At 38.6% G+C, this 25,877-nt stretch overlaps 1 protein-coding gene across 1 annotated transcript; it reads right to left on the minus strand.

The window, feature by feature from the left end:
* Positions 1-391: 391 nt before the first annotated feature.
* On the minus strand, positions 392-25,449 carry LOC145783413 (phosphatidylinositol 3,4,5-trisphosphate 3-phosphatase TPTE2-like). Its single transcript, XM_082595285.1, has 10 exons — positions 25,230-25,449; positions 20,229-20,360; positions 19,014-19,131; positions 17,646-17,808; positions 7,322-7,403; positions 5,533-5,683; positions 4,377-4,563; positions 3,403-3,500; positions 2,664-2,759; positions 392-774 (listed from the first exon to the last, which is right to left on the minus strand). The coding sequence occupies exons 1-10, from the start codon at positions 25,427-25,429 to the stop codon at positions 562-564; spliced, it is 1,440 nt and encodes a 479-aa protein (XP_082451411.1). The 5' UTR covers positions 25,430-25,449; the 3' UTR covers positions 392-561.
* Positions 25,450-25,877: the final 428 nt, after the last annotated feature.

Consider the following 25,877-nt stretch of genomic DNA (forward strand, 5'->3'; position numbering starts at 1 on the left):
TTTGTTTACTTACAAGATAGCCTACGGTTGCAACAGGGATTCATAGTATAGGGATGACCAACTCGGCTGGATATCCGACAAGCGAAGTGCAAAATTGGTCCCAACCCAAATATTTTTTTAATTTTTGGAAGAACTAATTTTTTGGCATTTTTAAAGAGTAGTGTTCGCCCAAAGCTTGTTTGTTTATTTACGGGCAAGTTTTGGGCAACTACTACTTTAAAAATGCCAAAATAAGATTTTTTTCTAAAAGTTTAAAAAATATCTGGCAACCTTTTTCACTCCGCTTGTCAGATATCCAGCCGAGTTGGCGATCCCTATACTATGAATCCCTGGGTTGCAAAGACACCCCGACCAGTTAAAACCAAGCAGGTGCATGCGAAATCACATGCATTAAAAGTTTTAATTTAGGCAGTCAGCGAACAAACACACAAATTTCTTCCAGCAACAAGGCTGCATACACTTTTTAACTTCTGTCAATCGTGGAGAGAAACTGACCAATCACAGCGTCAGGTCTCGTGCATATCAAGGATGGAGCTTCTTTCTTGTGATGTCACAAGTGTCTTACAAAGACATACGCAAATTTTGGTTGCAAGACGCCTCTGCATCATGAAACAAAACTTGAATTGAAAAATCTTCCTTGAAAACGTGCCAAGTCTTCTTCTTGTGTGGATTGTCAAGTTTGTCACGTGTCAAAGTCACCTGACCATCATCAATAAATCCTGTGTTGAGCCAGAAGTAAAGCAAACAATCGTCGTAACCGCGTGGCACTGAACTCTGGAAACAAAGGCGTGATTTGAACATCTTGACCAGATATAAGATCCAGCAATAAAAATGTATCGAAATTGATTTTATCCCAGTAAGTCATTAAAACACGTTTTTCGCAAGGACTCAAAGAGATCTCACAAGGATTGTCATCCTGGCTTCAACGTGCTTATAAAGTTGCTGAAGTGGAGCAGAATCAAATCGGCTGCGTGATCGAGTAACAATAATAATAATGTTATGATCAGAGCTGCGATTTTTGCCTTATTCGGCGGCAATGCCTCTCGACACGCGCTGTCACTATTCGACAAACGCCGTGCCTTACGGAAAAAAACAAAAAAATTGAAAAAAAAACTGAAAGAGGACGTCAAGTCAGGTCGAGGAAGCATCTGGAGGGGGAGCATCACGTGATGCAGTCATTAGAGTGCCGACTTACGTGAATTTACTTGCGCCAGGTACTTCAAGGCAAAGCCTAAAAGCGACGCTTCACGCGAGAAATTCCCAAGGCGTCCGCACCGCCATTTTGAACACTGCGGGAAAATGCTTTGATCGAAGTTCTAACGCCTGGCATCAAACATTTCGCCACACAAGTTTCGTGCTATTCGACACAACGGATTTCTTATATAGATGAAATAACCTAGGCTACTTTTAGTTGTCAACGTCTATGCCAGTTTGTATTTTGCCGTTTGAGCCAATTAACAATACAGTATTGCACTGTTAAAATGACTTTGTTGGATATTTGCTACGAAAGTTTTTCACATCTAGAAAACAGCCTAGCTTCCGATAAGATGTTCAGACATGCAATTGAAAAAAGCCGCTATTTTTATGGAAAGGGTTTCTCTTCCAGATGAATATTTTGAACACTGAGGGAAAATGCTTTAATCGAAGTTCTAACGCATCAAACATTTGGTAACTTGCATATTCCGCTCCTAACTGTGTTTACGTGCGGGTACGTGCATAACCATTTACGTACTAAGCGAGACTAAAGAGATACCAAAGGAAAAAAATCTCACGGTAGGTTACGCTAGCGGAATAGCCTAAGGGCTTTTTTCCTTTGCGATTCTTAGTTTCGCGTTTACAACGATTCTCTTCCTGGAGCAAAATAAGCAATATACACGTCAGACAGGTGAACACCTTAGCGCTTGATACTCCTTTGCAATCACTCAACCAGCGTGCGATTAAAAACTTTAACAAGTGACGCTGACGTACATCCACACAACTTGTGCGGTAATTCGCGGCCAAACGCTTATCTGACTCTTATTACTATTCGAGAAACAAACTCAGAATTTTTGGTCGTTCGACAAGAAAAAATCGCAGCCCTGGTTATGATATTTATTGATTTTTCCTCTACAACAGCTAAGGTCTGTTATCGGCAGGGCTCATGTTTAATTTTGTATCAGGTTTACGATGTCATCACATCATTACCCGACTTACTCTCATTGCGGTATGCAAGAAAGAATACAATCGGTATCGTTTTAAAGTCTTTGGTATGACCCGACCTGGAATCAATCTCAGATCTACCAGAAGTAGAGTCGAAGAGGAAACTCCTCGGCCACTGAGCTGGTGTGGCCATGTGGAGGTGGAAACATCTGTGCGACGTTCAAAGGGATGTCAGTTCGACACCGTTCCAGAGCACGCGGCTGTGTCTTGCCAAAACACTTAATTACATGACAAAGAGGATGACTCAATGCTCCTTCATTGCTTCCAACTATTTATTGTGATGCATCTGCAATCGCACTGCAGCTTACAATGTCATCACAATGGACGCGAAGTCAAACAGGGTTATAATTATCATTACTAATATCATTTTTACTTCTTACTTCAATTGCAACTACATCAAAATAGTTTGCAAAGATCATATAAACGTATTTTAGAAACCAAGAATGCCTGAACTCTATTCTCACATCGCTTGAGTTGAATTGAAATTTAATGTCGCCATGGAGTGGAGGGCAGTGAACTACAAAGCATGTGACGTCATTATTTCCCATGCTGTACACTGCCTGAAAATTAAAGTCGCAAAGTTTGCTGGATTGTCTTGTAATCACGACTGCGTTTGTAAATCTGACAACACTGCGTCATTATAAGCAGGAGTAAAACACACATCAGATTATATTTTTTAAAGTTAACAATGTGAAATCATTTTAAAAACAAATGAACAAATTGCGCTTTCATTTTGTTTCCTTTGCTATCAGCATTGCGACTACAAGATTTCGTCAAGTAACAAAATCAACAATTTCGAATCATTTCTTGCATAGCTGAGTTGTGAGAGCCCTGGTTCGACAGGGCGTTGGTTCGATACCGCTCATGAGCATGTGCCTGTGTCTTTTGCAGAACACCTAATGACTTGCCTTAAGATGACACAAACATTGGCTTCCCGTTCACTTAATCTAAATCTTCAACAACTGGGGATAAGCCTGGATACTACAAAAATCATTCACAAAATTGTCAATTCATACTCATTCGTTTTCTTTTGGTGTCAGTATTGCCTCTTGTTATCATGACTTGCTTAGTATTTATTAATTTTGCTTTTTTGACAAATATAATTTAGATCTAAGAATCTAGCAAAATGTCTTCAGTTGAGAACCTAGAATAGATCAACTTGATTATTTGGAAAAGATACATAATAAACATGACGTCACGTACTTGGCAATTGAGGCTCTCACCAAACCTGCAAAGGAAAACTTCATCTGCATGAAACATGATGCGCATAGTTAGGTCTGACCCATTGCCTTGTCCAACTCCTGTGATGAAGTTATAAAAATATTAATCTAAATCTTCAGCCACAGGAAAAAAAGCGTCTATACGATTCTACATTGGCAAATGAAACTTTTAATTCAGAACTGGGATATTCCTTCGGCAGCACAATTTGCAAATGCGGACAGGAGCAAACGATGCTACATCTACTCGAATGTTTTCTATCCTGAAGGTACAATTAAACTCTTTACAAGACTTGGCGCAGTTCAATGGTAGAGCAAGAGCTTACGCGATGCTTTCAGTTACGGTTGTTTGGGTTATTGAGAAAATAGTTTGAGCGAAGCATCAATAAAAGGAAACCTTGAAAATTATTTCTAAAAAAATAATAGGACTCCAGAGAATAAGTATTTTCCTCATTCCAGTTCACTAGGAAAAATTTCAGACTCCCAAAATTATTGTGGCATGGTCTAAAAGTACTCGCAGATCACCTATCGACACTTCTGGATAGCACCGTGACACACAAACATTATGTATCGTACCGTAATTTATTAATTTGTATAAATCGAAAATTCAGTTTCATTTTTATCCAGACAATCCCTGTCTTCAATACTTGAATTCTACGTCTAGTATTTAAAGGCATTTATTCGTGCAGTATGTTTGATGCTAATGCCTCATATCTACCAGATGTGATAATATAAATATCACCATCGGACAGGAAGACATGGCTATCGAAGAAACAATAAATTCGTCATTTGAAGTTTTTGTGAAACATTTTTGTAAAAAGCAATCTTCTATGTGTTCATACAAGTGTAACATATGCAGCAAACTTAATTCATTAAGTAACTATTAAGCAATTGTGTAATTATTATTCTGTTTTATTTCCCTAATTTTATTAAGCAAAAATTTAATTAACTTTATCTCACCTGCAATAGACTTGATGATTACTCTAGTAACGATCAACTCCTTTTCAAAAGGTGCAACTCCTCCGAATTCCTTCTTTATCCTTTCAAAGTATCCGACATAGCGAATCTGTGATGATGTTTCCACTCCTTGAAACGTATTCCCTATTTTACTGTCTGTCCTTCTCAGGCCAAAATAATTCAAGGCGTCCTAAAGGAGCAGAAAAATACACAAATGTAAAGCAAGGTTCTGTTAGAATAAGTTCAAACTTAACGCAAACAGATTTCTTCCAATGCATTCCTTGTATTTCTATTACAACAAATCCCACTCATATTTCAATTCAAATCACAAAAATTCAACATAGTAACCTATTCTTAAATAAAAATGAAAAGATAAAATGAAATTAATAGTTTATTTCACATAAATTGATTGTAACATGGTGTCAATAAAAAGTCTCAATTTTGGCGATTTTCTGTCAATGCGCTCAGTTCTGTTGGGTCGTGTTGCGTTGGGAATTGAGTTCTTGGCATAATCGTAAAGTAAGATCATGTTTGAACAAACTTAACTGGAGATGATACTAATCGTTAAGAGACTATATACTTAGCAATCTATGAAGAAGAAATAATTCAAACGATTGAAGTACGATGTGATTGTTCTATATAGTGTACCCGCAGACAGCACATTGCACAATATATTCCTAGACAGCAATATCCGTCGTTTTTACATTGATTTAACGTCTGCAGACATTGAATCAACGCAAAAAATAAAAGACTTTGCTGTCTAGGTCACGTACTTAAGCAACGTGCCACACACGTTAGGCGTATTTGTAAAACCTACTGCAGTTCGGAATCGTAAGACAAAATTAACCAATCACAAAGCAGTAGCCATTCACACTTCTCTCAAGGAGGAAATTTCTCTTTGACAATATTCTATTTATGACGCTGCTATGGCACTTCAACTGCTTATCTTCTGTTTTTGAAGATCTCGTGCGGTTTGTTTCGAGTCAGCAATGGAACGAAGTAGATTGTTCGATATTTCGAAACGAAAAACTACAATGGTAAAGTTTATATGAAACAGAACGAAACTTTAGACCAAAACGTTTCAAAAGTAAATGGTAGGCTACTGTACTAACTGCGCCAGAAAGGTTAAAAACCTCAATGTCAGCACCAATCAGGCTACCTTTGCTGTCTCAAACATCCCACTTTCAATCAGCCAGGAACAGACCACGGTACCGGTCCGACCTTTCCCGCCTTTGCAATGAATAGCGATCACGTGATCCGGCCCACTGGTCATCCACTGACGAGCGTCGGCGATGAAGTCCATCAGGTCTCTATGGAAACGAGATGTCATTTGCACCACTTTAGAGCAATATGTTGCCTTGTTGATATGCCAATAACATAAACACTCTAAAACAGGGGTGGGCAAACTACGGCCCGCGGGCCGCATGCGGCCCGTGAGACCATTTTATGCGGCCCGCCGGCACTTGCAGAAACTCATCACTTATTGTTTTAATTAAACAGGTTACATGACAAACTATTATTTCCTTTACGAGGTGTTTTTCTCTTCACTTTCAGTGCGTAAACACACACACGTCAGTTTGAGTGCGTAAACACACACAAGCATTCAATGTGATTTTAGTACCAACATAGTTGATGAAGAGTGGAGGTTGGACTTTAGGTTTGCCATTGATATCATGGAAAAGTTGAACGAATTGAATGTAAAACTTCAGGGCAATGGTTTATTTGCACACGAGATGTACGTCCACATTAAATCATTCCAAATGAAGCTGTCATTGTTCCTCAGACAAGCTGGCAACAACAAGTTTTGTCACTTTCCTTTGCTGCAAGAAGCAAACATTTCTGGTTAACTTGCAGCAAAGTATAAAGTTCAGTTGGATACCTTGGCCATCGAATTCGACAGAAGGTTCCAAGACTTAAAGAACCTGGAACCGCAGTTTAATATGCTCAGCTCTCCATTCACTACAGAAGTTTATGCGGCTCCTGAGGATTTACAGCTGGAACTGCTGGACTTGCAAGCAAATAATGACTTGAAAGAGAAGTTAAGTCAGATTCACTGCCTGACTTTTACAAGTCATTGTCTGACGATTTGTTTCCAAACTTAAAACCTTTGCTGCTAAGTTTTTGACACTGTTTGGATCCACATACATATGCGAACAAGCATTTTCTTGTTTAAAAATAAACAAGTCGAAGAACAGGTCTTTGCTGACAGACACCAACTTGCATGGTGTTATGAGGATATCTACCAGCAAACTTGCTCCCAATTTGCAGAAGATTGTGAAAAACTGTGAACAGTTGCACAAGTCTCATTAACTTTTGTGATGATGATTGGATAGCTTTAAACGTAACTGAGTGTGAAATACAAAAATTGTGTTTAATATGAATATGCGTTTATTTACACACCGGGTAAATTTTAGTCACTATAGTCTCTTTGAGTCACTATGATCAAAACATAGACGTTGAATCAATGAAATAAGAACTGATTTACTGGCTGTTAATGAGCCTTCCCTGTTTTTATGTTTCATCAAAGCTGCAGTTATCGCTTTCACATTCTGGATGCGGCAACATATTCTGGGTTTCAATTTCTATACAAGCTAAAAGCGTTTTTACTGACCAAACTTTGTCCTCATCGAACTCCAAACCTCTTTGTTTCATGAATGAAGAGGTCAGGGTAATCCCTGGATGAGGTATGACAAAACCCCAATAGGCTTTGAGACCTAGGTTGTGGATTGGATAGCTTACAAACAACAGTTCTCAACAAACAAATTAGGAGATTTAAATTTGCATCAGTGTTTCAAAGCCTCAGCAAGTGTCCGAAACTGCCGGGTCTAAGCTTTCAAAAGCTTTGGAAGACAGTAGAAAACCTATCACCACTTAATCACGACCTATGTCATGGCAGTTATGCTATTCGGTGTGATGGTGGGGAATGACATTAAACTGAACTGAAATACCTGATAGTTGGTACATTGTGGTCATCTATCATGATTCGATAGACTCGATCGTCGAAATTTTTGGCGTCATAGCTTCGTTCACCTGAAACGATGAACAAATGATGTATAAATTTTCTAAACGTCGAGTAAAAATAATTTTTACTTGAAGTTGTATTATATATTACTAATACTAATATTAAGAATAAGACAATTGGAAGTTGGTAAAAGAAAGCGAGGAAGGTCGAAATGAAGATGGAGAGTTGGTGTGGCAGAAGATATGGAAATAGTGGAAGTGAATGAAGATGCTGTCGACAGAGTGATGTGGAGGACTGCAATCTACACCGGCGACCCCACTTGAAGTGGAAATAAAGCCAGAAGAAGAAGAAGAATTTTTATTGATAACGTTTCGATATTACTTTGCTCATGATCGTAAACAATAGCGCATTACCTCCAACTTTCAATACAAGAAAGGAACGAAATGATGATCAATATTGCTAGTAGCACATACAATTCTCTTTGAAGAATTGTGTAACACCTAGTAAAGTTTTTCACCGTAATTAGCGTCTACACTCTACAGAATATAAACAGATGACTGACTTGTTGGCTGAGCTAGGCTAGCACAAGCAAAACCGTTTCTTTATTGTTATATTTCCATAAACACATAACAAATTGAACAACTATGTAAAACTTTGAAACACAACAGTAACCTCTATTGCGTCGGCATTTGCATTGGAATTAGCGTGTACACAATTGCATTGGCATGCAATTGTTTATATTTCATGTGCTCTTACAATAAAAATAAGGTTTATAATTTTCAAATGTCGGATGCAATAAAGTGTAGTAAAACTTTTTCTATAATTTCTTGTTTAAAATGTCGTTTTCCTAAACAATGCTAGAGAATTGTTGCATCTTTTTGTGAACTATTGTCGCCTGCTCAAGGACGGATCCACCGAGTAACCTTAAAGGGGAGGTAACCTTAAACCTTAATTGCAAACACACCGTCAATAAAGTTACTTTTGTGTATTTTAGTGGAACGATCACTTCCCCTCTATGGATTCGTCACTGCCTTGCTATATCATCTTCATCATGAATAAGACGAACCATTAACCATCATGAAAATTGAAATAACAGAAAACAGATTTTCCAGCGTTCCAATTAGCAAAGAACGTTTAAGGTTTATTTTCTCTTAGTCTGCTTAACTTGTGAAAACAAATGTACGGGTTTCATTACATCATCATCTCCTAGTCTTTATTTCCGCGATCGTGCATCAATTAAAAAAATAGGACATGAAAAATGACATGAAAAAAACAACAAAGTTAAACAATTTTCATTTAAATTATTTTAAGAGTTTTGTGGAAATGGTCTTTGTGCTTATTTTTAAATTAATTTCTCATGATGCAATAGTTATTTTTTTGCACTCCATTGGTGGTTTCATTTCCCTGTTTCCTCGCTTTGCTTCAGCGTGCCATGATTATTGCGTAAAAATAACTCAAATACAGGCATCACGTCGCACGTGACCTTATAAGGTGAGTCAAACGGGGCGAGCTTTGCAAAAACTTTGACTTAAAAGGTGACACTTCAGTCATCGGCTCTTTTCGTATTCTGACTGCAGCCTAAAAGTTTCTGATGGGAAGGTTGCGAAACGCACATAGGTTACAAATAGCTTCCCTCGGTTGAAGAAGTGCTAGGTACAGGGGGTACAGGGAATCTTTTTAGACGTTGGTCTGGGATACTTTTTAAGGCCCGGACTTTTTCAAGGGGGCAAATAAACGAATGAAACACTAATATTTTGGAGTTCTATTGCTTTTATTTAGACTTGAGAGGTTTCGTGTTTGAGGCCCAGACAACCAGCACTATCTGTCTTATAGTGGCTGTCTGGAGAGGTTCTTTTACGGGCACAAACTATCTTCTCAACGGTTCTGCGCGATGATGATCAATCAGTAGTGTTGACAGGGGTGTCCAGGGATACTTTTGGACACAAGCGTGGGATGAATTTAGGGGGCGGGAAACATAAAGAAACCACAGCTTGTTTTTTAGATGCAGTGCGTTTTTCTTATAAATATTCTGATTTGGAGGGCAAAGATCTCATTTGTACCGGGCACATTTTATCTTCAACAGCCTTGCGCGGTGGTATCCAACAATAAAAGTTGAGGGGCAACCAACTATAAATGAAACAGAAATCTCAGTACAACGGATTTTTTTATTCGTGTTTTTAATTTTATATTTCGCAAGCACAAGGTGAAGACAAACGTATGACTTTCTTCCCTCATGGCTTATTTATCTACTGCAATTTAATTAATTTTGGTTTGTAGGCCATCAAGCTGCCAAACTCACACCCTGCTGGACTAAATCCACCATTGCTCCAAACTTACGATAGATGTACAATTGTGCTTGATGTTTGTAGGATACGTATGTCTACTGTATTTACAGTATGTGATGAGGTAAAATTTAATGTAGTCTAGTAGTGTAGTGGAGTATTCATGCAATAGGACATAAAGCCTGCACCTCAGCTATTTTTAGAACATGCCAAATGAAGTGTTTAATTTTAACTTGTATTGTTGGCAGAGAGGCTTACCTATTAAGAATCAAGTAATTGCTAAACATGGAAACAGTCCAATCAGTCAATGAAAGTTATTTAAATCCAGACGAGACAGTTTCCAAAAGATTTCCTTGAAAAAAACTCTATGGCAGGGGTGGGCAACCTTTTTAACACAAGGACCAGTTAGGAAAATTTAATGCTTACAGGAGGGCCGCACATCAAATAAAAACTAATTCATATTTTCAGCAATGGAGTTTTATTTTATTGAAATTTTGTACAAGAATGTCATACTCCTGCAGTGAATTCAATTCAAGCTGGATGTCTACAGGCACAAAACTTACTTCACAGCTACAGGGGAGTGAAAAGACCGTCATATCACTTCTTAAGCTTCGAAATTGTGTGAATCGAGATGAAAATAGCCTTAATTTAAATAGCCTTATTTGGGTAAAAAAATAGCTGGAAGAAGATGAAGTACCGCACAAAAATGGCAAAGGGCCGCACGTTGCCCACTCCTGCTCTATAGCAAGCAAAGTATTTCATTTTTGTGTACAAATATAACTGATTTACATACATTGATTTGCTGACCAAGATATAAGCAAAAGAAAGTTAGAATTTTCAGACACTCTTCGGCATTATCATCAAATTTTTTTAAAAATAAGTTGCTACAGTATTTAATATCCTCAGAATTATGACAGAAAACAAACCAGAAAAATATAGCAAAGTAAAGGAATAAATTTTATTTGTAAACTACAATGATGATATTGACTCCAATACACTACCCAGACCAAAACTACCTAGGAAGGAATGGGTAAAGCTCAATCGCTTGCGAACTGGGGGGGGGGTGGGCCGTTTCAACAGCAACATGTTCCAATGGAGCCTCACCGACTCACCATCTTGTGCATGTGGCTCAGATTCTCAGACTGCACAGGCTATACCCACCCCAAGACACATAATGTGAACGTAACAACGTTCGATGAACACACAACCCATTGGTTGTTGTGCCTGGATTTAACAACGTGACCTGCGGCGGCCTCAAACGAAAAAAGAAGATATTGACTTTTCTAGTCGGCTGTGGCCTACTCAGTATCGTTAATTTATCAAAAAGGTTTTTCCACTTTAAGGGCTCTTTTTTTAGAAGCTAGAATTTATAATCTGGACCTCTGCTATGTTTAGCATACAATATATTGTTTTTCGTCGTGACGGCCAGAAATCAACATAACCTAAACTGAACAAATAGCATGAAATATAAAAATTATTTGGTGAAACCAATAAACAACGCTTTTCAAATGATTGAGAAAGCAATTTAAGCAAGTAGGCTACACAATTTTGCAACCGACTATTTATAGCAAAATGATGATAAAACCGCTTAGACATCTGATCTAGAAAAACACTGTGAAACTGCGGTGAAAAATGCATGCAAAATGAAAAACAAAGCCTTATTTAGTGACAAAAAGCAGTAAATTTATATCATATCAGATCCACCGAAAGGAGCAAAATAGTATTTTTGCAAAGCTTGGTTGATGACGTAATCATTTAACCATGGATACATTCTTCTTACTTATATTACATCATAGTAACAATAGTCGCACTTTCAAACTTGTAACCTGCTGACAGACACTAAGTCAATATTTGATCGATGAGTTTTTCGATTAAAGGATTAATGACGTCACAGTTAAAACAATCGAGTTATGCATTCCAATTACCATAATGACGCCACTAAACAGCTAAAAAGTTTCAATGGTCTTGTTCTGATGACAACGCCATGACAACACTGAACAATAAATTAGAGAAATTCGTACTGGCCTGAGATCAATACTTTATACAATTTTGGAAGGCACACTGTTTACACAACACCAAGCAGCTACACTGTATGTCTTTAGAAATATAAAATTCCAAAGTTTTTAGCTTACATCAGAGGTATCCAAACTTTTCCCTAGGAGAGCCAGATTTGATGGCGGGGGAGTGCTGCGAGCCAACTCTCTGATAACTTTGTTTTGATTTGGGCAAAGCCCTACACCAAACCTTTTTCACGCATTTGAAAGAATTTTGCAGTCTAATATTTCCTAAAGGCTTAATGGAATACAAAATATCGGGGGTCTATTTTTCAATATAATAAAACAGCGTGCGGTTGCGTGGCTTATACATATTATACAGCCGTCTACATATACATGGTACGGTAGACAATGTTTGTGGGGCAGACGCGACATTCAATGAGCACACACATAAAGCATTTCTCTTCACTGACCTGGTGTCACGTCAAGTTGAAATCTAAAGGTTATCTATTCGTAATCACGCGCACTTTTCGATGACAATTACTTGCAACACCAGCCTTGGAAGTCGTTACCACTGTATAGTAAAATACTGTTTCTGCTAACTCATGCAATGCGACATTGTAATATCGTCCATACTGGTGACAGTGATCACTGCCCTGAGGTCTGCGATCTTCTCGGGAACCCAAGGAAGTTGAAGAAGTGTTTTAAATGTACCGATTTCAGAAAAAAGGCACTGAAATTTCATTGAAGATCACTCTGAGAAGGCGAAGGGCCGGTAACTTTGACAATTGTCTAAAGGGAGCAGTGACTGTTAAAAAGTTGAGAACCACTGATCTACTGCTCACTGAATCACTATTACCTTTGCTTGAACATATTAAGCCAGGCGGCCGCATGAAGCTTTTGTGCGGCCCGCGAACACTTTGTGCATGCCGGAATTATCAGTGCTAAATCCAAGGTTTAAAAATACACCTACGTTTTTTATAAATAGGCTACATTACATTCGCCACAACCCTAAATAAGTCCCGCATAATCGGGTCTGGGTAACTATGGGGGAACAATGTCTGTTTGTGACGACACAAACGTGCGTTGATATTTTGCTTTTGTTGCTAGCACTTTCTCCTTTATGAAGGCACTTTCTCGGTTATGAAGCGATTAAAAAGCGACACACGGAACAAAATGGCCGATGAAACCCTGGATGCCTGCTTACGTTTGTCGAGTGTCGACCACTGAATTTAAACCAGAGATCGACACTAGGCCTATATGCAAAAGCAAAAAAACAATAAATTGTTTTGGTTTGCTAATTTGTTGACGTGTTATGTATCGTATCTTTTTTACTAGCTGAAAATCACTTTTTGAGTCGCAAGCAGAGATTAAAAAGTGAGTTAGGCGTGCAGCAAAACATTAGGTCGATCAGAACAGCAAACTCAGTCCTTTCATTGCAACTGTATTTTGTCAGCGACAAGATTTTTTAATGTTCATAGCCTGCGAACAGTAAGAATGTAACTAAAACAGATCGAAATCTATAGAAAAGAAGTTCAAAATCGCAACCTAGTTAAGTTTTTATTTAACAACGTTTCTACTTTCAGCAACGCGTTATCATGTCTCACTATGCGGCCCGTGAAGTTTTTCTCAGACCCTAATGTGGCCCTTCATGTTCGCAGTCTTGGACCACCCTGTAAGCTGTAAGAATGAGCTGATCTATACCGCAGTGATGGTGGTTGAAACGTGCACCTCTGTACTAATTACATCTGCAACTGTGGCAACAACCAAGGTATCGAAGTACAAAGCACACTCGTAAAGCTAAAAATCAGTGTTGAAGATGCATGCGAAGTTGCAATTTCTGAACAATTGGCAACTTGTTAATTTGTGCTTCAACCGTCTAATGCCTAAGGAGCCGCCTGGAAGTTTTGCACTCCTGGAAAAATCCACCCTTCAGATCATTGAACAGCAACGCGAGTGATTAGTCGCATGCACTGATTACTGAAGGACTGATGAACCTTGCACCGTGGACGTCGCTATAATAGCATCTGGACTGGTAGTCAAACGCTAGACCTCATCTTGCACGGCAAACGGGATGGCCATATTGGCGGTATTAACGTAAAATTTCAGAAATTTGAGCGTTTTTTAGTGCGTTTAGAAAGCTATTTTAACCTTGGTATTGTGATATATTTTGGCCTTTTTTTTTTCAGCATTGTAAATAGTTTAAAAAAACTCTGTTTTATCAATGCGCAGTAGCCTATTTACAAAACATCAGGTTTGAAAAAACAACTTTTCCCTAATCTTGATGATGCTTTTAATAATATTGCATTTAGTCTGATTTTATCAACAGCATGATTACTGCCATAGCGTAAGGTGTTGCGACTGTGCCATATTACAAAAAGTGTTTTTTTTTTTCAAATTTGGCGTTAAAACCGCCAACATGGCAATCCTGTTTGCCGTGCAAGATGAGGCCTAGCGTTTGACTCCCAGTCCAGATGGTTTTATAGCGACGTCCACGCTTGCACTACCAAGTACGCTGCTCATTGTTTCACTGGTTTGTTATCGCATCCAGGCTTACACCCGGTGGTTGAAGATTTAGATTAAGTGGACGGGAAGGCACGGAAGCCAATCTTTGTGTCCACCTTCAGGCGTGCCTTTAAGTGTCCTGCCAGAGACACAGCCACATGCTCTTGAGCGGTATCGAACCGGCGGCCTTTTGATTGCCGTTTCAGGGCTTTCACCACTCGGCTATGCAGCCAACGTTTCAATTATTTATTATTATTGTAACTGTCTCCGCCGCCAGTGTAGCCAAATCGTTTGGCATCCGCTGGCTTCGATCAGTCTTTCAACAAGGTTGATAGGATCTCCATTCTGTTTTGTCCTTTGCGATGTTTTGCAATCGATGGAGATGTGGTGTGCTGAGCAGGGATCCCAGGCCGGCTTTTCTGATGTCAGATCTCAGCAGCTGTAATAAATTGGTACGGTGGCGTCCGGTTCGGCCTTGGTACTTTTTGCTGCCAATTATTGCAAATTCAAGGGCTTTCTGGGGAGGTGAGTCCTGGTGAAGTCTCAGAATGTGTCCAAACATGTTCCATCTCATGGTGGAGATCTTGCAAGACAATGGTTCACTGTTGCATATTTTGTAGAGATTTTTGTTCGAGATAAGACTGTTTGGCCAAGTATGACTAGTTATGACACGTAAATGTCTTCGATGACAGGCATCCAATCTTTCAAGACTTCCTTTGGTAACAGACCAGCTATTACAGTTGTAGATCATAATCGGGATGCAGTACGCGTTGTACAATCTTAGTCGCAACTGTAATGGGGTTCTCGATCTCTTACTCCATAGTTTCCAGTGTGATCTGAAAGCGACATTGCCTAAATTGCAGCGGGATTTGACATCGGCAGTGCTGCACAATAATGATCCCAAAAGTTTGTGTATACGCCATTTTTCGTTTTCTCGAATCGGTAGGCTATCAGTATCAGTTTCATTTGTGTCTGCAAGAAATATGTGGGTGAATTCAGTTTTAGTCTCATTCATGAAAAGATTGTAGTTTTTCAGGTTCTTTGTAGCAATAGATTGTAGCATATCAAGTGGCTGTCTTTCCTCATCCAGGAACTCAACATCGTCTGCATACTCCAACGTTTCACTGGTGATTATTATCTTCGTCTCTGCAGTTGTTAAACTTGAGTTCTATTCTAGAGTAGATTAGGTTGTACCAAAAGATCAAACATTGGGCATGTTTCTTTCTTGTTTCATCATCATCATCGGCTACCGTAATTTTCCACAACGATCGATCGTCCATTGTTCTTATTAGCCTAAATTTACAAAATCCTGGTTTGTCCAAGCCTGGTCCAAGTTAAAAGATTGTTTAAAGATTTCTTGTTTACAGTTGTGAATCTTGAACAAATGAAGTACATTTAAACTTTGCAACATTTGAGATAAGCCTAGAGATATAAAAACATTGTTTTCTGTAGAATGTGAAGATGATAATATTTCGTAAAAAAGCGAATTGTCTCAACGCGTAGGCTACAATATTGCTACCCCGTTAAATGTTGTCAAATATGGCCGCATGCCTGGCGTTTGTAGTAACATTACCTTTTATGGGGTTCTGCAGCACGATGCTGGGTCCTCACATAGGCTATAATGTGTAACTTTTGTGTGTAGCTTTTGTCTTTAACATGGCATCTGTGTTTGCTTTTTGTTATTTGCTATAATCAAACAATTGATGTGTGATTTTTGTTTGTTGTTTATGAACTCAGCAAAGTAAAGCACGGTTACTGCACGTTTTCAAGTAAAGAAATTTACACTTTTCTCAAAACAGTTTCGGATTTGTTTAGGAATTTCTCTGACAAAATGATAAAGTCATATTCAGAAAAATGGCATTTTTAGTGCAATGAGGTCATACAAAAACACAACACCGAAAGCGATAATTATCCCACAAGGCGATCATAGCAGGTAAAATGTGATTGTACTTCGCAATTCTTCTAAAATGAGATTTCGATAAGTCATGAACTGAAAGGCATCTTTGACCTACAAACTTCGAAACATATCATCGTAAGTTGGAAACGCAAAGATAATATCAATAGTTTCGATGACTTGCACTTGAAATCGTTTTAAGTTTCGTAATATTGACGTCACAATCAAAATACTCAGACATAATATTTTCGTAATTTTGACGTCACAATCAAAACAACCAGACAATCAACTAATACATTTCTGAAAACCGCGTCGGAGGGATGCAAGAGCGAATTAATTAGTAAGACAATCGCCCAGATTCTATAGTCATGGGTGCTCTTAATTGCAGTGGCCCGTAGGCATAGCAACAGGAAAGTTTGTGAACTTCACCCCTTGCGTCGTGCTATATTAATATTGATTCACTTATCATGACGTCACTCAGGGGCGGATCCAGCAAGTAGCCTTAAGGGGCGATTTCAACAAAACACAATGATGTGTAGGTTTACATTATTTCGACCTTGCAAACACACCGTAAATAATATTATTTTTCTGCATTTTATGGGAGGTGGTTGCCCCAGTCGCTTTCCCTCCCCCCTGGAAGCGCCACTGATATCACTTCTATCTCAAAGGGCAAGACCACTGCTCTTTGACCATCTTACTGGTGATTTGAGTGGGGTAGAAAGACATTAAAATTTCCACATATGACTCACTGGGATATGCTTTTCCTGATTCACACGTCAAATTTTTCAAGGTTTGTTTTTTAGTGTCCAAGTTTATGCCTGGTGCTGGTAGTTAAAAAGATTTAAATAGATACCGCAAACAAAAAAGCAGTAAACCAATTTTTTTGTCCACAAAACGTTGCTTGTCTTATTAGAATATAGCTGGGCACAGGGTCGTTGGGAGAATGAATTTGGTATCAATGATATTTTTGGATCTTTGTCTACCAAACAAAAATCTCTAAAAACGACACCTCTAAAAAAAGTAAAAACTATTTTAAGGAAGAGGAAAATAATAATCAGCAAACCATGTCATAAAAGGTAGTTTTCTTCCATAAAATGTAAAGCTATCCTTAAAGCTGGAAGATAATTGGTAGCAATAGTGTGCTATCAAACAAGAATACGCGCTATTCTTTCTGCTTTCTAATCTCTTTGAAAGGATTCCTGGCCCTGGTCCAAAAGTACAACTTCAAATTTGTAAACCTCGGTGACCAAATATACGTTAGTGGTTCAAATCCTCTACATGCTATCGATGAACTTTCAGCATGAAGCTTCTCAAAGTATGAGGGAACAAATATACCACACCAAAATCAAGTTTGGCTCTGGTGCTGGTAGCCCTGGGTTCGATTCCAGGTCGGGTCATACCAAAGACTTAAAAAAGGGTACCGATTGTGTTCTTTCTTGCATAACGCAGTGAGGATAAATCGGGTAATAATCTGGTGACATATCTTCCAATCTGCCTTGAGCCAGCATGGAAGCAGTACGGCTCATAACATCACATGGAACCCTGTCAAGTAACACATGTTGATGCGCAGTCTGCTGCAAGCGGAGATAGCGAATGATTATTAAATCAAGTTTGTTGATCTAGCTTTATACTTACTACACAAATTGTATATCTTGTACTTTCCTTTGTGCTTCGTTTCAAAGAATTCTCTCACTTCTTCCATGGGGTTCCTGAAGTACGTATGCAAACCGCTGCTCGGAAATGACATCGCAATCACGTCATCGGTGACGTAGGTCAAATCCAAGTCGAACCCATCTTTCTACGCATTGAACTTAATTAAACTATGAAGTAGAATAGTTGATGCATGCAAACAGATATTATTAACGATAAGGAAGCTTTGATGGCCAATGTTTACGATAATAGATGTTTTGCGCCCTCTGCCGGTTACTAATATTTTAGCATTTCAGCTGTGCGGTGCAATGGCAGTACATTGTTCATATACTGTTGAGGTTTTGCGAGTTTTTACCTGATTCTTGTGGTGGCAAAGTAAATCTTTGCGCTTCAAGGGCTCATGTTTGCTCATGTCCGCCACTTAGTGGACACCTGTACGTACAATTCTATTGCAACCGTGTGAGGGCTGTATAAGTGTTGATGAATTGAATAATGATAACATGTTGCTTCCCGAAATACATCAAGCGTAGGTCACCTCGGGATCGAACCGGGACCTACTGAACTACGACCTCAAACTCATTGTTTGTCCTCAGTTGTTTATTTAGTTCAGAAGCGGGTCCAGCAAGTAGCTTAAAGGGGGACGGGGAAAATTTCAGTAAAATACAATAATGGGTAGGTAGTCTACGTTAATCCGACCTTGCATATACAACGCTAATTTTCTGTTTTGTAGGGGGGAGACGATCGCCCATGGATCCTCCACTCATTCCGGCCCCTTTGAAATGCTTTATTGATTGATTGATTTAGCAAAAGCATCATGGATTGCACTATGTTGTGGATTTTTAAGTCTGACAATATTATTTTACACAAAGCAATTAAATATAACACATAAATTAACGACTTCCCAAAGGCGGTAAACCTATTTTCAACTTTACAACTGACAAGACATGAATAAGCTTATATCTTAGAAACGAACTTTAGGTCCTGAAAGTTAATACGTTTTAGATTAAAAAAATGAAAAATGCTGCAAATGGTTAAAGTGTTTAGAAGAAATACTATAACACTGGTGTAGTATATCACAATCACGGCATATATGCTATAGCACGATGATTAGGTCTGTGTTAACAGAATACATTATTTCGTTGTCGGAATTATGTTATCGACTAGGTGCCACTAAATGGAGAGCACTTCTTAAAATGCGCTGCTGAAGAGCATACCACGAGAGTCGAACAAGTGCCCCTTAATCTTGCGATTCTTTGTTCACGAAATCCAGAGCTTAACCAACATCCCTGACCAACATATCACTTTTTTCTGGTTGCTATTGGTATCGAAGGAGCAAATAGTGACGTAACAAACCTGATAGCGCCGCTTGTTCTGTGAGACCGTTCGTCTTCCCGATTTTTGGACTTGGCGGTGAGAATAGATGATTCGCGTCACACGGATGACGCGCAACAATCGCGCCACCACAATCAACCTGAAAGCAACAACACCTTACCACAGAGTGTAACTTTAGTTTATACTCACCAAGAAACCTTTATAGAATTTTTTTTTTTTATTTGCAAGCAATTTGTAAAAAATATCAGCATTATCGGCTGCACGACTTCACAGCCAGACCTCACTCAACCAAGGTCGACTCTCTAAGAGCCGAAGTTGGTTTAGCGAAACTGTTCGATTTGAGAATCAAAAGAGAACCAGGTGAAATTCATTAAAAGAAGCACTTTTCGAACGATTTGTGTCGGATAGCAGAGAACCCCATGTGTTGAAACTTAGATTGATGACGTCTACTTCAATTTATAACCTTTATGTAAAGAATTTTTTTTACCAAGGGCAGGACCTCAGACCAAACGTATTCAATACTATAGTTTTCTGTTGAACAACTTCGATTCTTGAAACGCCAAAATCTCCACTTTGACTTAACGGAGCTTTCAGATCAAAACTGCTTGAGTCCAGTGGCGTTCAATGGTTCAAGCTTAAAAAACAATCCAACTCTCTTTTTTTAACAATAATGATAATGCCATGTTTTTATTTATTGTTGTTCTACAACACAACTAAGGTCTTTTAGCGACAGGGTTCATGTTTAATTTTAATCAGATTTACGATTTCTTCGTGCACACCAGTGTCGAAGCCAGATAAGAGAATTGTCTGTAGTGCACTGACTCTCTGCTATTCGACTGCAGAATACTGCGCTCCAGTATGGCCCAGATCTCTGGGGGGAAGATGAGCACACACTCAAACAGGTTTACGATGTCTTTACATTGATGCATTGCGTAAAAACTGTACTTGCGAAAATCAAATAATCCTTAAGATAATCGAGGCAGTTTAGTTGTCTGAAATACGAGCAAAGGATTTCAGCATGTGAAATAAAAACACCCATATTCTTTTTGCTGGAAGCCTAAACATTTTTTTATCAAAGATAACTACACAAATTGCAAGGTTGAAAGTCTAATTTCAATACGTCACTTATAAACAACATCATTTTCCATGCTTCTCCTAAGACAGCCAAAATCCGGCATTCCGGCAAAAATGTCGGATTTTGCTGTCTGGTTTTTAGAAAGTGCAATTGCAGCTTACCTTCCAAGGCCTTGAGCCTCAGTCTTCTGTAGCAACTGGTCGAGAACAGTGTATAGAATGGTGACGCCGAAGGTGACAATGATTACTATTCCGTCAGTGACTTCCCATACGTTTGTGAAGAATTCCTTGTAACTGTGACAAATCTTTGTTACAGACAATTGCAGTGCGCTTTTAGTGCTAGCATTTAACAAGCAAACTGGAGAAATGGGCATGTAATATACATTGTACTAATAGTAAAGTCGGTAAAGTTGTTGTAGTAATGTTGGTAAAAATTCTTAAAACAATATATAGCCTACTACGCATTATTATGACTAGCCCAGTGATCTATTGGTCATCGCCTTCGGCTTTAGTGCTGATAGATCTGGGTTTGATTCTTAGTGAAAACATACCAAAGACTTTAAACATTGTACAGATGGTAGGCTACTGTACGGTGGTTTTTCTTGCATAACGCAGTGAGGTCATAATGTGATATCATCGGAAACCTGATAAAAAATTAAACATGGGCCATGTCACTAAAATTCTTAGCTGTTGTAGAGCGACAATAAATTAACCACAACATTATCATTATGTAGTGTAGGTCAGGGCTTCCCAAACTTTTTTGCTCGCAACCCCTTTTAATCTCCTAAAAATTTTCGCGACCCTTTACTATTAAAATGACGAACAATGCGAAATATACATTTGTGATATTTATTGAAAAGCTTAGATCAAACGAAAACCAAAAATAAATTACCGGCACTCAGTTCAGTTTGTTTTTATTTTTTGTTTATTTCTGACCTTTCTGACGAACGCGGAAACAAGCCAGGCATCTCCAAACCCATGGAAGGTCCTGCTATTATGAAAGAAGAAGTAAGAATCGCTATGAACAAAACAAAACATGGAAGAGCAGTTGGACCAGATAATATCTCAGTTGAAATTCTCGAAGCTTTAGATGAGTGGGGTTTAGACCTTACCACTGAGATCTTAAATCATATTTATGACACCGGAAACATCCCTAGTGATATGGTACGTTCCATATTCATAGCTTTACCAAAGAAAACTGGAGCAACAGAATGTTCACTCCACAGAACAATTAGCCTTATGAATCACCTAACAAAGTTCCTACTTCGAATCGTGATGATGAGATTGAGACCAAAACTAAAATTTACATTAAAAATGTTAACAGAGAGATGTATAGAAAAAAACAAGGATCTTTATCTATGTTTCATAGGCTTTTCTAAAGGTTTTGATAAGGTTCAACATGCCAAATTATTCCATATACTGCATTCTTTAGATATCGACGGTAAAGACCTCAGAGTGATACGAAGCCTCTATTGGGAACAAACGGCTGCAATACGTATAAATAACGATCTTAGCGAATTCAAACCGATACAACGTGGCGTCAGACAAGGATGTGTCCTATCTCCCGACCTTTTCAACGTTTACAGTGGGATGATTTTGAGAGACATCGAATATATGAATGGAGTAAAGGTTGGAGGACAAAATATAACAAATTTGAGATACGCTGATAATACAGTCTTGATAGCAGAATCTGCAAACAATCTACAGGACTTATTAAATTCTGTTGTCAATAACAGTAAAGCAATGGGTTTAGAATTAAATTCAAGAAAAACAGAATGCATGACGGTAACAAAAAAGAAAACTTATCCAAATTGCAACCTAACACTCAATGGTGTTACAGTGAAACAAGTTGAAAAATTTAAATATCTTGGATACATTATAACTTCCGATGGCAAAAGTGGCACTGAAATTAAAAAGAGAATCACCATAGCAAAGGATACTTTCGGTAAAATGAGCACAGTCTTCAGGAATCGCAACATGACAATAAAGACCAAAATTAAAGTTTTAAAAGCATATGTAGAATCAATTCTAACCTACGGATGTGAATGCTGGACAATAAGTAAAGATATGAAGAAAAGACTAGAGGCTGCTGAGATGTGGTTTCTCAGAAGGATGTTGAGGATATCTTGGACTAAAAAGAAGAGTAATGACGAAGTTATGAAATTGGCAAATGCAGAAAGGAGATTAATAACAACAGTTAGAAGGCGTCAGATGCAATTTGTAGGTCATATTCACAGACATGGAGATTTGGAAAAATTAGCTCTATTGGGGATGATACAGGGAAAAAGAAGCAGAGGTCGACAAAGATTAACTTATTTAAACAGCTTGAATCAATGGGCCACAAACACAACAGTTAAAACGAACGATTTTATACGAATGGCAAATGACAGAGAAGTTTGGAAGACCATGATCGCCAAGGTCTGTATCAGATCAGGCACATAATCATCTTCATTTCTGACCATCACAACTAAGCCTATGCGTAGCCTACTGGAAACAAAACAAAAAAGCAAACACATTTATTCAGTGTGATGGGTGTGACTGCTTTCTGCCACAAAGCAAGTCCTGTCGTGGCTCAGTGTTTGTTAATGCAGGTCTCAAGGCAGTTTCGATGTTGCTTAGGCTGGAACGGTACCTGAAGTGAGAAATTTTCATACAAATCATTTTGGAATTTTGGTTTCCAAATGTTCAATTTTTTGCTGAACGCATCAACTTTAGATTTCAATGCAAAATATTGATGTTTTCTCCTGGGAGGAACAAATTAAATTCGTTTAGTTTTCAAGCAAATCTGACATTTGGCATAATTCCAAAAGCTAAATGCGAAAATAGTGGACCAAGACTGAATTTTATTCTGTTGGAAACATCATGATTTCACTTCTCAACGTTAATTGGCTAGCCATTTTAAAGCTTTGACTTTTGAAATCCACCTCACTTCACAATGCAGTAGAAGAGGTTTTAACTCCGATTCCATTTCACCTCATAATTTTTCAAAAATACGGGCAGGCTATTGAGTGCGCGACTTTTAATAAAGTTAATAACTGTTACAGCATCTCGCACAGACGTGTTAATATGCATTACCTTGTGCAAATTAGTGTACTTTCTGCGACCCCTGAAGTTCGTTACGCGGCCCCTTGAGGGGTCGACTTGAGGTCGCGACTCGCGACCCCCAGTTTGGGAAGCCCTGGTGTAGGCTATACATTCTCATGTCAGTAACAAAGTAAACAGCTACCCTTGATAGTGGCCTATAGTTTGTTTGTTTGTTTATCTTTATCCTGCATTGCGGGAAAGCGGACTTGAGCGCCATGCATCGGTGTACGCCTTCCGACATACACCTGACCCACGCTGCAGCCGACGGCAATGTCTGTTTCCAGTTGTCTACTCTACTTATGACTTAAATTTGGTACTACCCATTACTCGAAATCGATCACTGGGTAGAGGCAATTATCGTAAAGTTTCTTGCCCAGAGAAACAACAGCAAGTGCGGGTGACTGGAGTCGAACATGCAGGCTCTCGACTGCGAGCCCAACGCGCTAACCACTCGGCCACTGCTGCCGACATAGTGTTTAAACAGTGTTATAGTGTTTAAACAGTTGGTAATAGAGTCAACAGAAAGAATCAGCCTAACATGAGCTTATTACTCTGTAAAGCAGCTGCTTTTAATTATTACAATAGAGTTAGCCTATAGCCTAGATCAAGGCTACTCAACTGGCGGACCGCGGTCCGAATCCGGACTTTCTGGGTGTTGATGGTGGACCTTCAGCTTTTGGAAGAATAACCTCATTGCCACGTTTCAGGGTTCTTTAAACATATTTCTACTGGGAGGAAGCAATTTTTATTGTGATTATCCAAGTTGCTGGGGGGGGCTTCGACTCCCAGACTCCCCAACACTTTCTCAGAAATCCAATTCGAGTTAAATTTTACATAAAAAAGTCGTTTGGTACAGATAGTTTAACTTTAGTGGTTGCGTGTGAAATAACTTTTCACCGGACCGCTAAAAATATTCTACTTGTCAAACTGGACCTTTGTTAAGATTAGTTGAGTAACCCTGCCCTAGATAGTACTAACGTGATAACCAATTGGAATTCGGAAATGCAACAGAAGCAATTAGCCTAGTTAATATTATGGAAAGAAAATGCTTAGCCTTGTACCATTGAACTGACAATCGTGGCGTAATTGTTAGTGCTTGGGGCTGGCAGTCGATAGCTTGGGGGTTCAACTTGTAAAATTTGTAATTTACTTGTTGACTTGTTTTTGTTTGTTAAGTTTGTAATTCTTGAGGTTTTTTATGTCTTCTCGCCATGTACTGTACTAGCTTTTATAGTCATGCCTTTGCCCTTTTTACAGCGTTGATATAACGTTACTTCGCCAATGAAGGTTGAGGTGCGGATGTAATATTTATTTCGTTAATGCTTTATGCAGGAGGCAAACTTATCCACCATTTTGTACGATTCGCTGCGGTTGTAATGTCTAATGCTTGTTTTGTAGTGTAGGCCTAACTAAAGGTTGGAGAATGTAAATTCATGACGAATTAAATATTTAAACAACTATTATTTTATGCCTAACACTGGATTTTGGTCCTGTAACGTTAAAATTAAGATTGTATATGACTTCTAAACACTAAACAGTGTGGTCGTATGATCACGCCATAGGCTATAATTAAGCACAATTTGACTGATTTTTATTTTCGATTTGTTTCGGAAATACTCTCAGAATACCAAATTGGAAGTGTTTTTCAAAAGTTTCTGGGAGAGGCCTCATAGACTCTGGTAGTTTTTCCTTTGGCAACACGCCTTTGGGCTTCGCCCGACGGTTTTCCCTTCTCGGCTATTACCTTGCTGCAGCATATATCCAAGTTGCTTTCCTAAAGGTTTACGCCACTGTTATCTACGGTACCTATTAGGCTATAAGCCTACTGTAGGGTTGACAGGGAGTATTGTAGTGTTGACAGGGGGTACTGTAGTGTTGACAGAGCGCTTTTAAAGGATTCTCGAAAGGATCAAAACACGCGATTGTCTCTGGCAAACACATTAATATGCCTGAAGGTGGACACAAAGGTTGGCTTCCTATTGCCTTTCCGTCTACTTTAATTTGAATCAAATCTTCTACTCAACATAAAATAAGTTGGGCTACGATAAAAACTTATAATTGTCACACCTGCTTACTTACCCATAAGCGTAAAGTCGTAGAAACAAATCGATCATGAATGTGCACGAGAGAGTTAATGCCGTACCATCATAGAAGGTCTGGATGGTGTGTGATTTCATGCCCAGACTCAAATCCACTATCATGAGAATTATGTCAAGAAAAATCAAAAACACTCCAAACACCCGAATTCCAGTATGATCAACATAAAACCGCACATCCATTTGTAAAGTTCTAAATGAAATTAATTTTGAAAACACCAATTACCAGGATTAATAATTTTTCCCTAAAGTCATATTTTCAATAAAATTGTTGATTGTGACGTCATAAAAGGAGCATCTTGAGTTGATTTCATACCAGGCTTCATTGATTCGGGCTATTCTGCTGTAAGAAATTCATGCAAAAACTATGCTAAGCAAATATGAAGGCTGGCCGCGACAAGCAGCTTCCAGACAAACGTGGCCACAACATTTGTTGAAACAAAATTGCTTTTTTAAAATAATGGTTGGTTGGTTTTAAATCTTTATTGTCGGACTGACAAAGCCTCTGATAGTTTTTCCTTGTAATTTTGCATACTTGTAGAATGTAGAGCAGTGACGTTCGGTGGCTTAAACCGTTGGGAAAGCAACTTGGAAATATGCTGCAGCAAGATGGTAGGCACGAAGGGCGTAA

This window comes from Aplidium turbinatum, chromosome 14, assembly GCF_918807975.1.
Source record: "Aplidium turbinatum chromosome 14, kaAplTurb1.1, whole genome shotgun sequence".
Classification (NCBI taxonomy): domain Eukaryota; kingdom Metazoa; phylum Chordata; class Ascidiacea; order Aplousobranchia; family Polyclinidae; genus Aplidium; species Aplidium turbinatum.

Bases quoted from the DNA above. Each gene is read 5' to 3' on its own strand.
- LOC145783413 (XM_082595285.1), bottom strand. From the start codon at position 25,429: ATGGATGTGCGGTTTTATGTTGATCATACTGGAATTCGGGTGTTTGGA. The intron at 20,361-25,229 runs GTAAGTAAGCAG...GATTTGTCACAG, and splicing joins CTACGACTTTACGCTTATGG to TTACAAGGAATTCTTCACAA. The intron at 5,684-7,321 runs GTATTTCAGTTC...TCGTTTCCATAG, and splicing joins CACAATGTACCAACTATCAG to AGACCTGATGGACTTCATCG.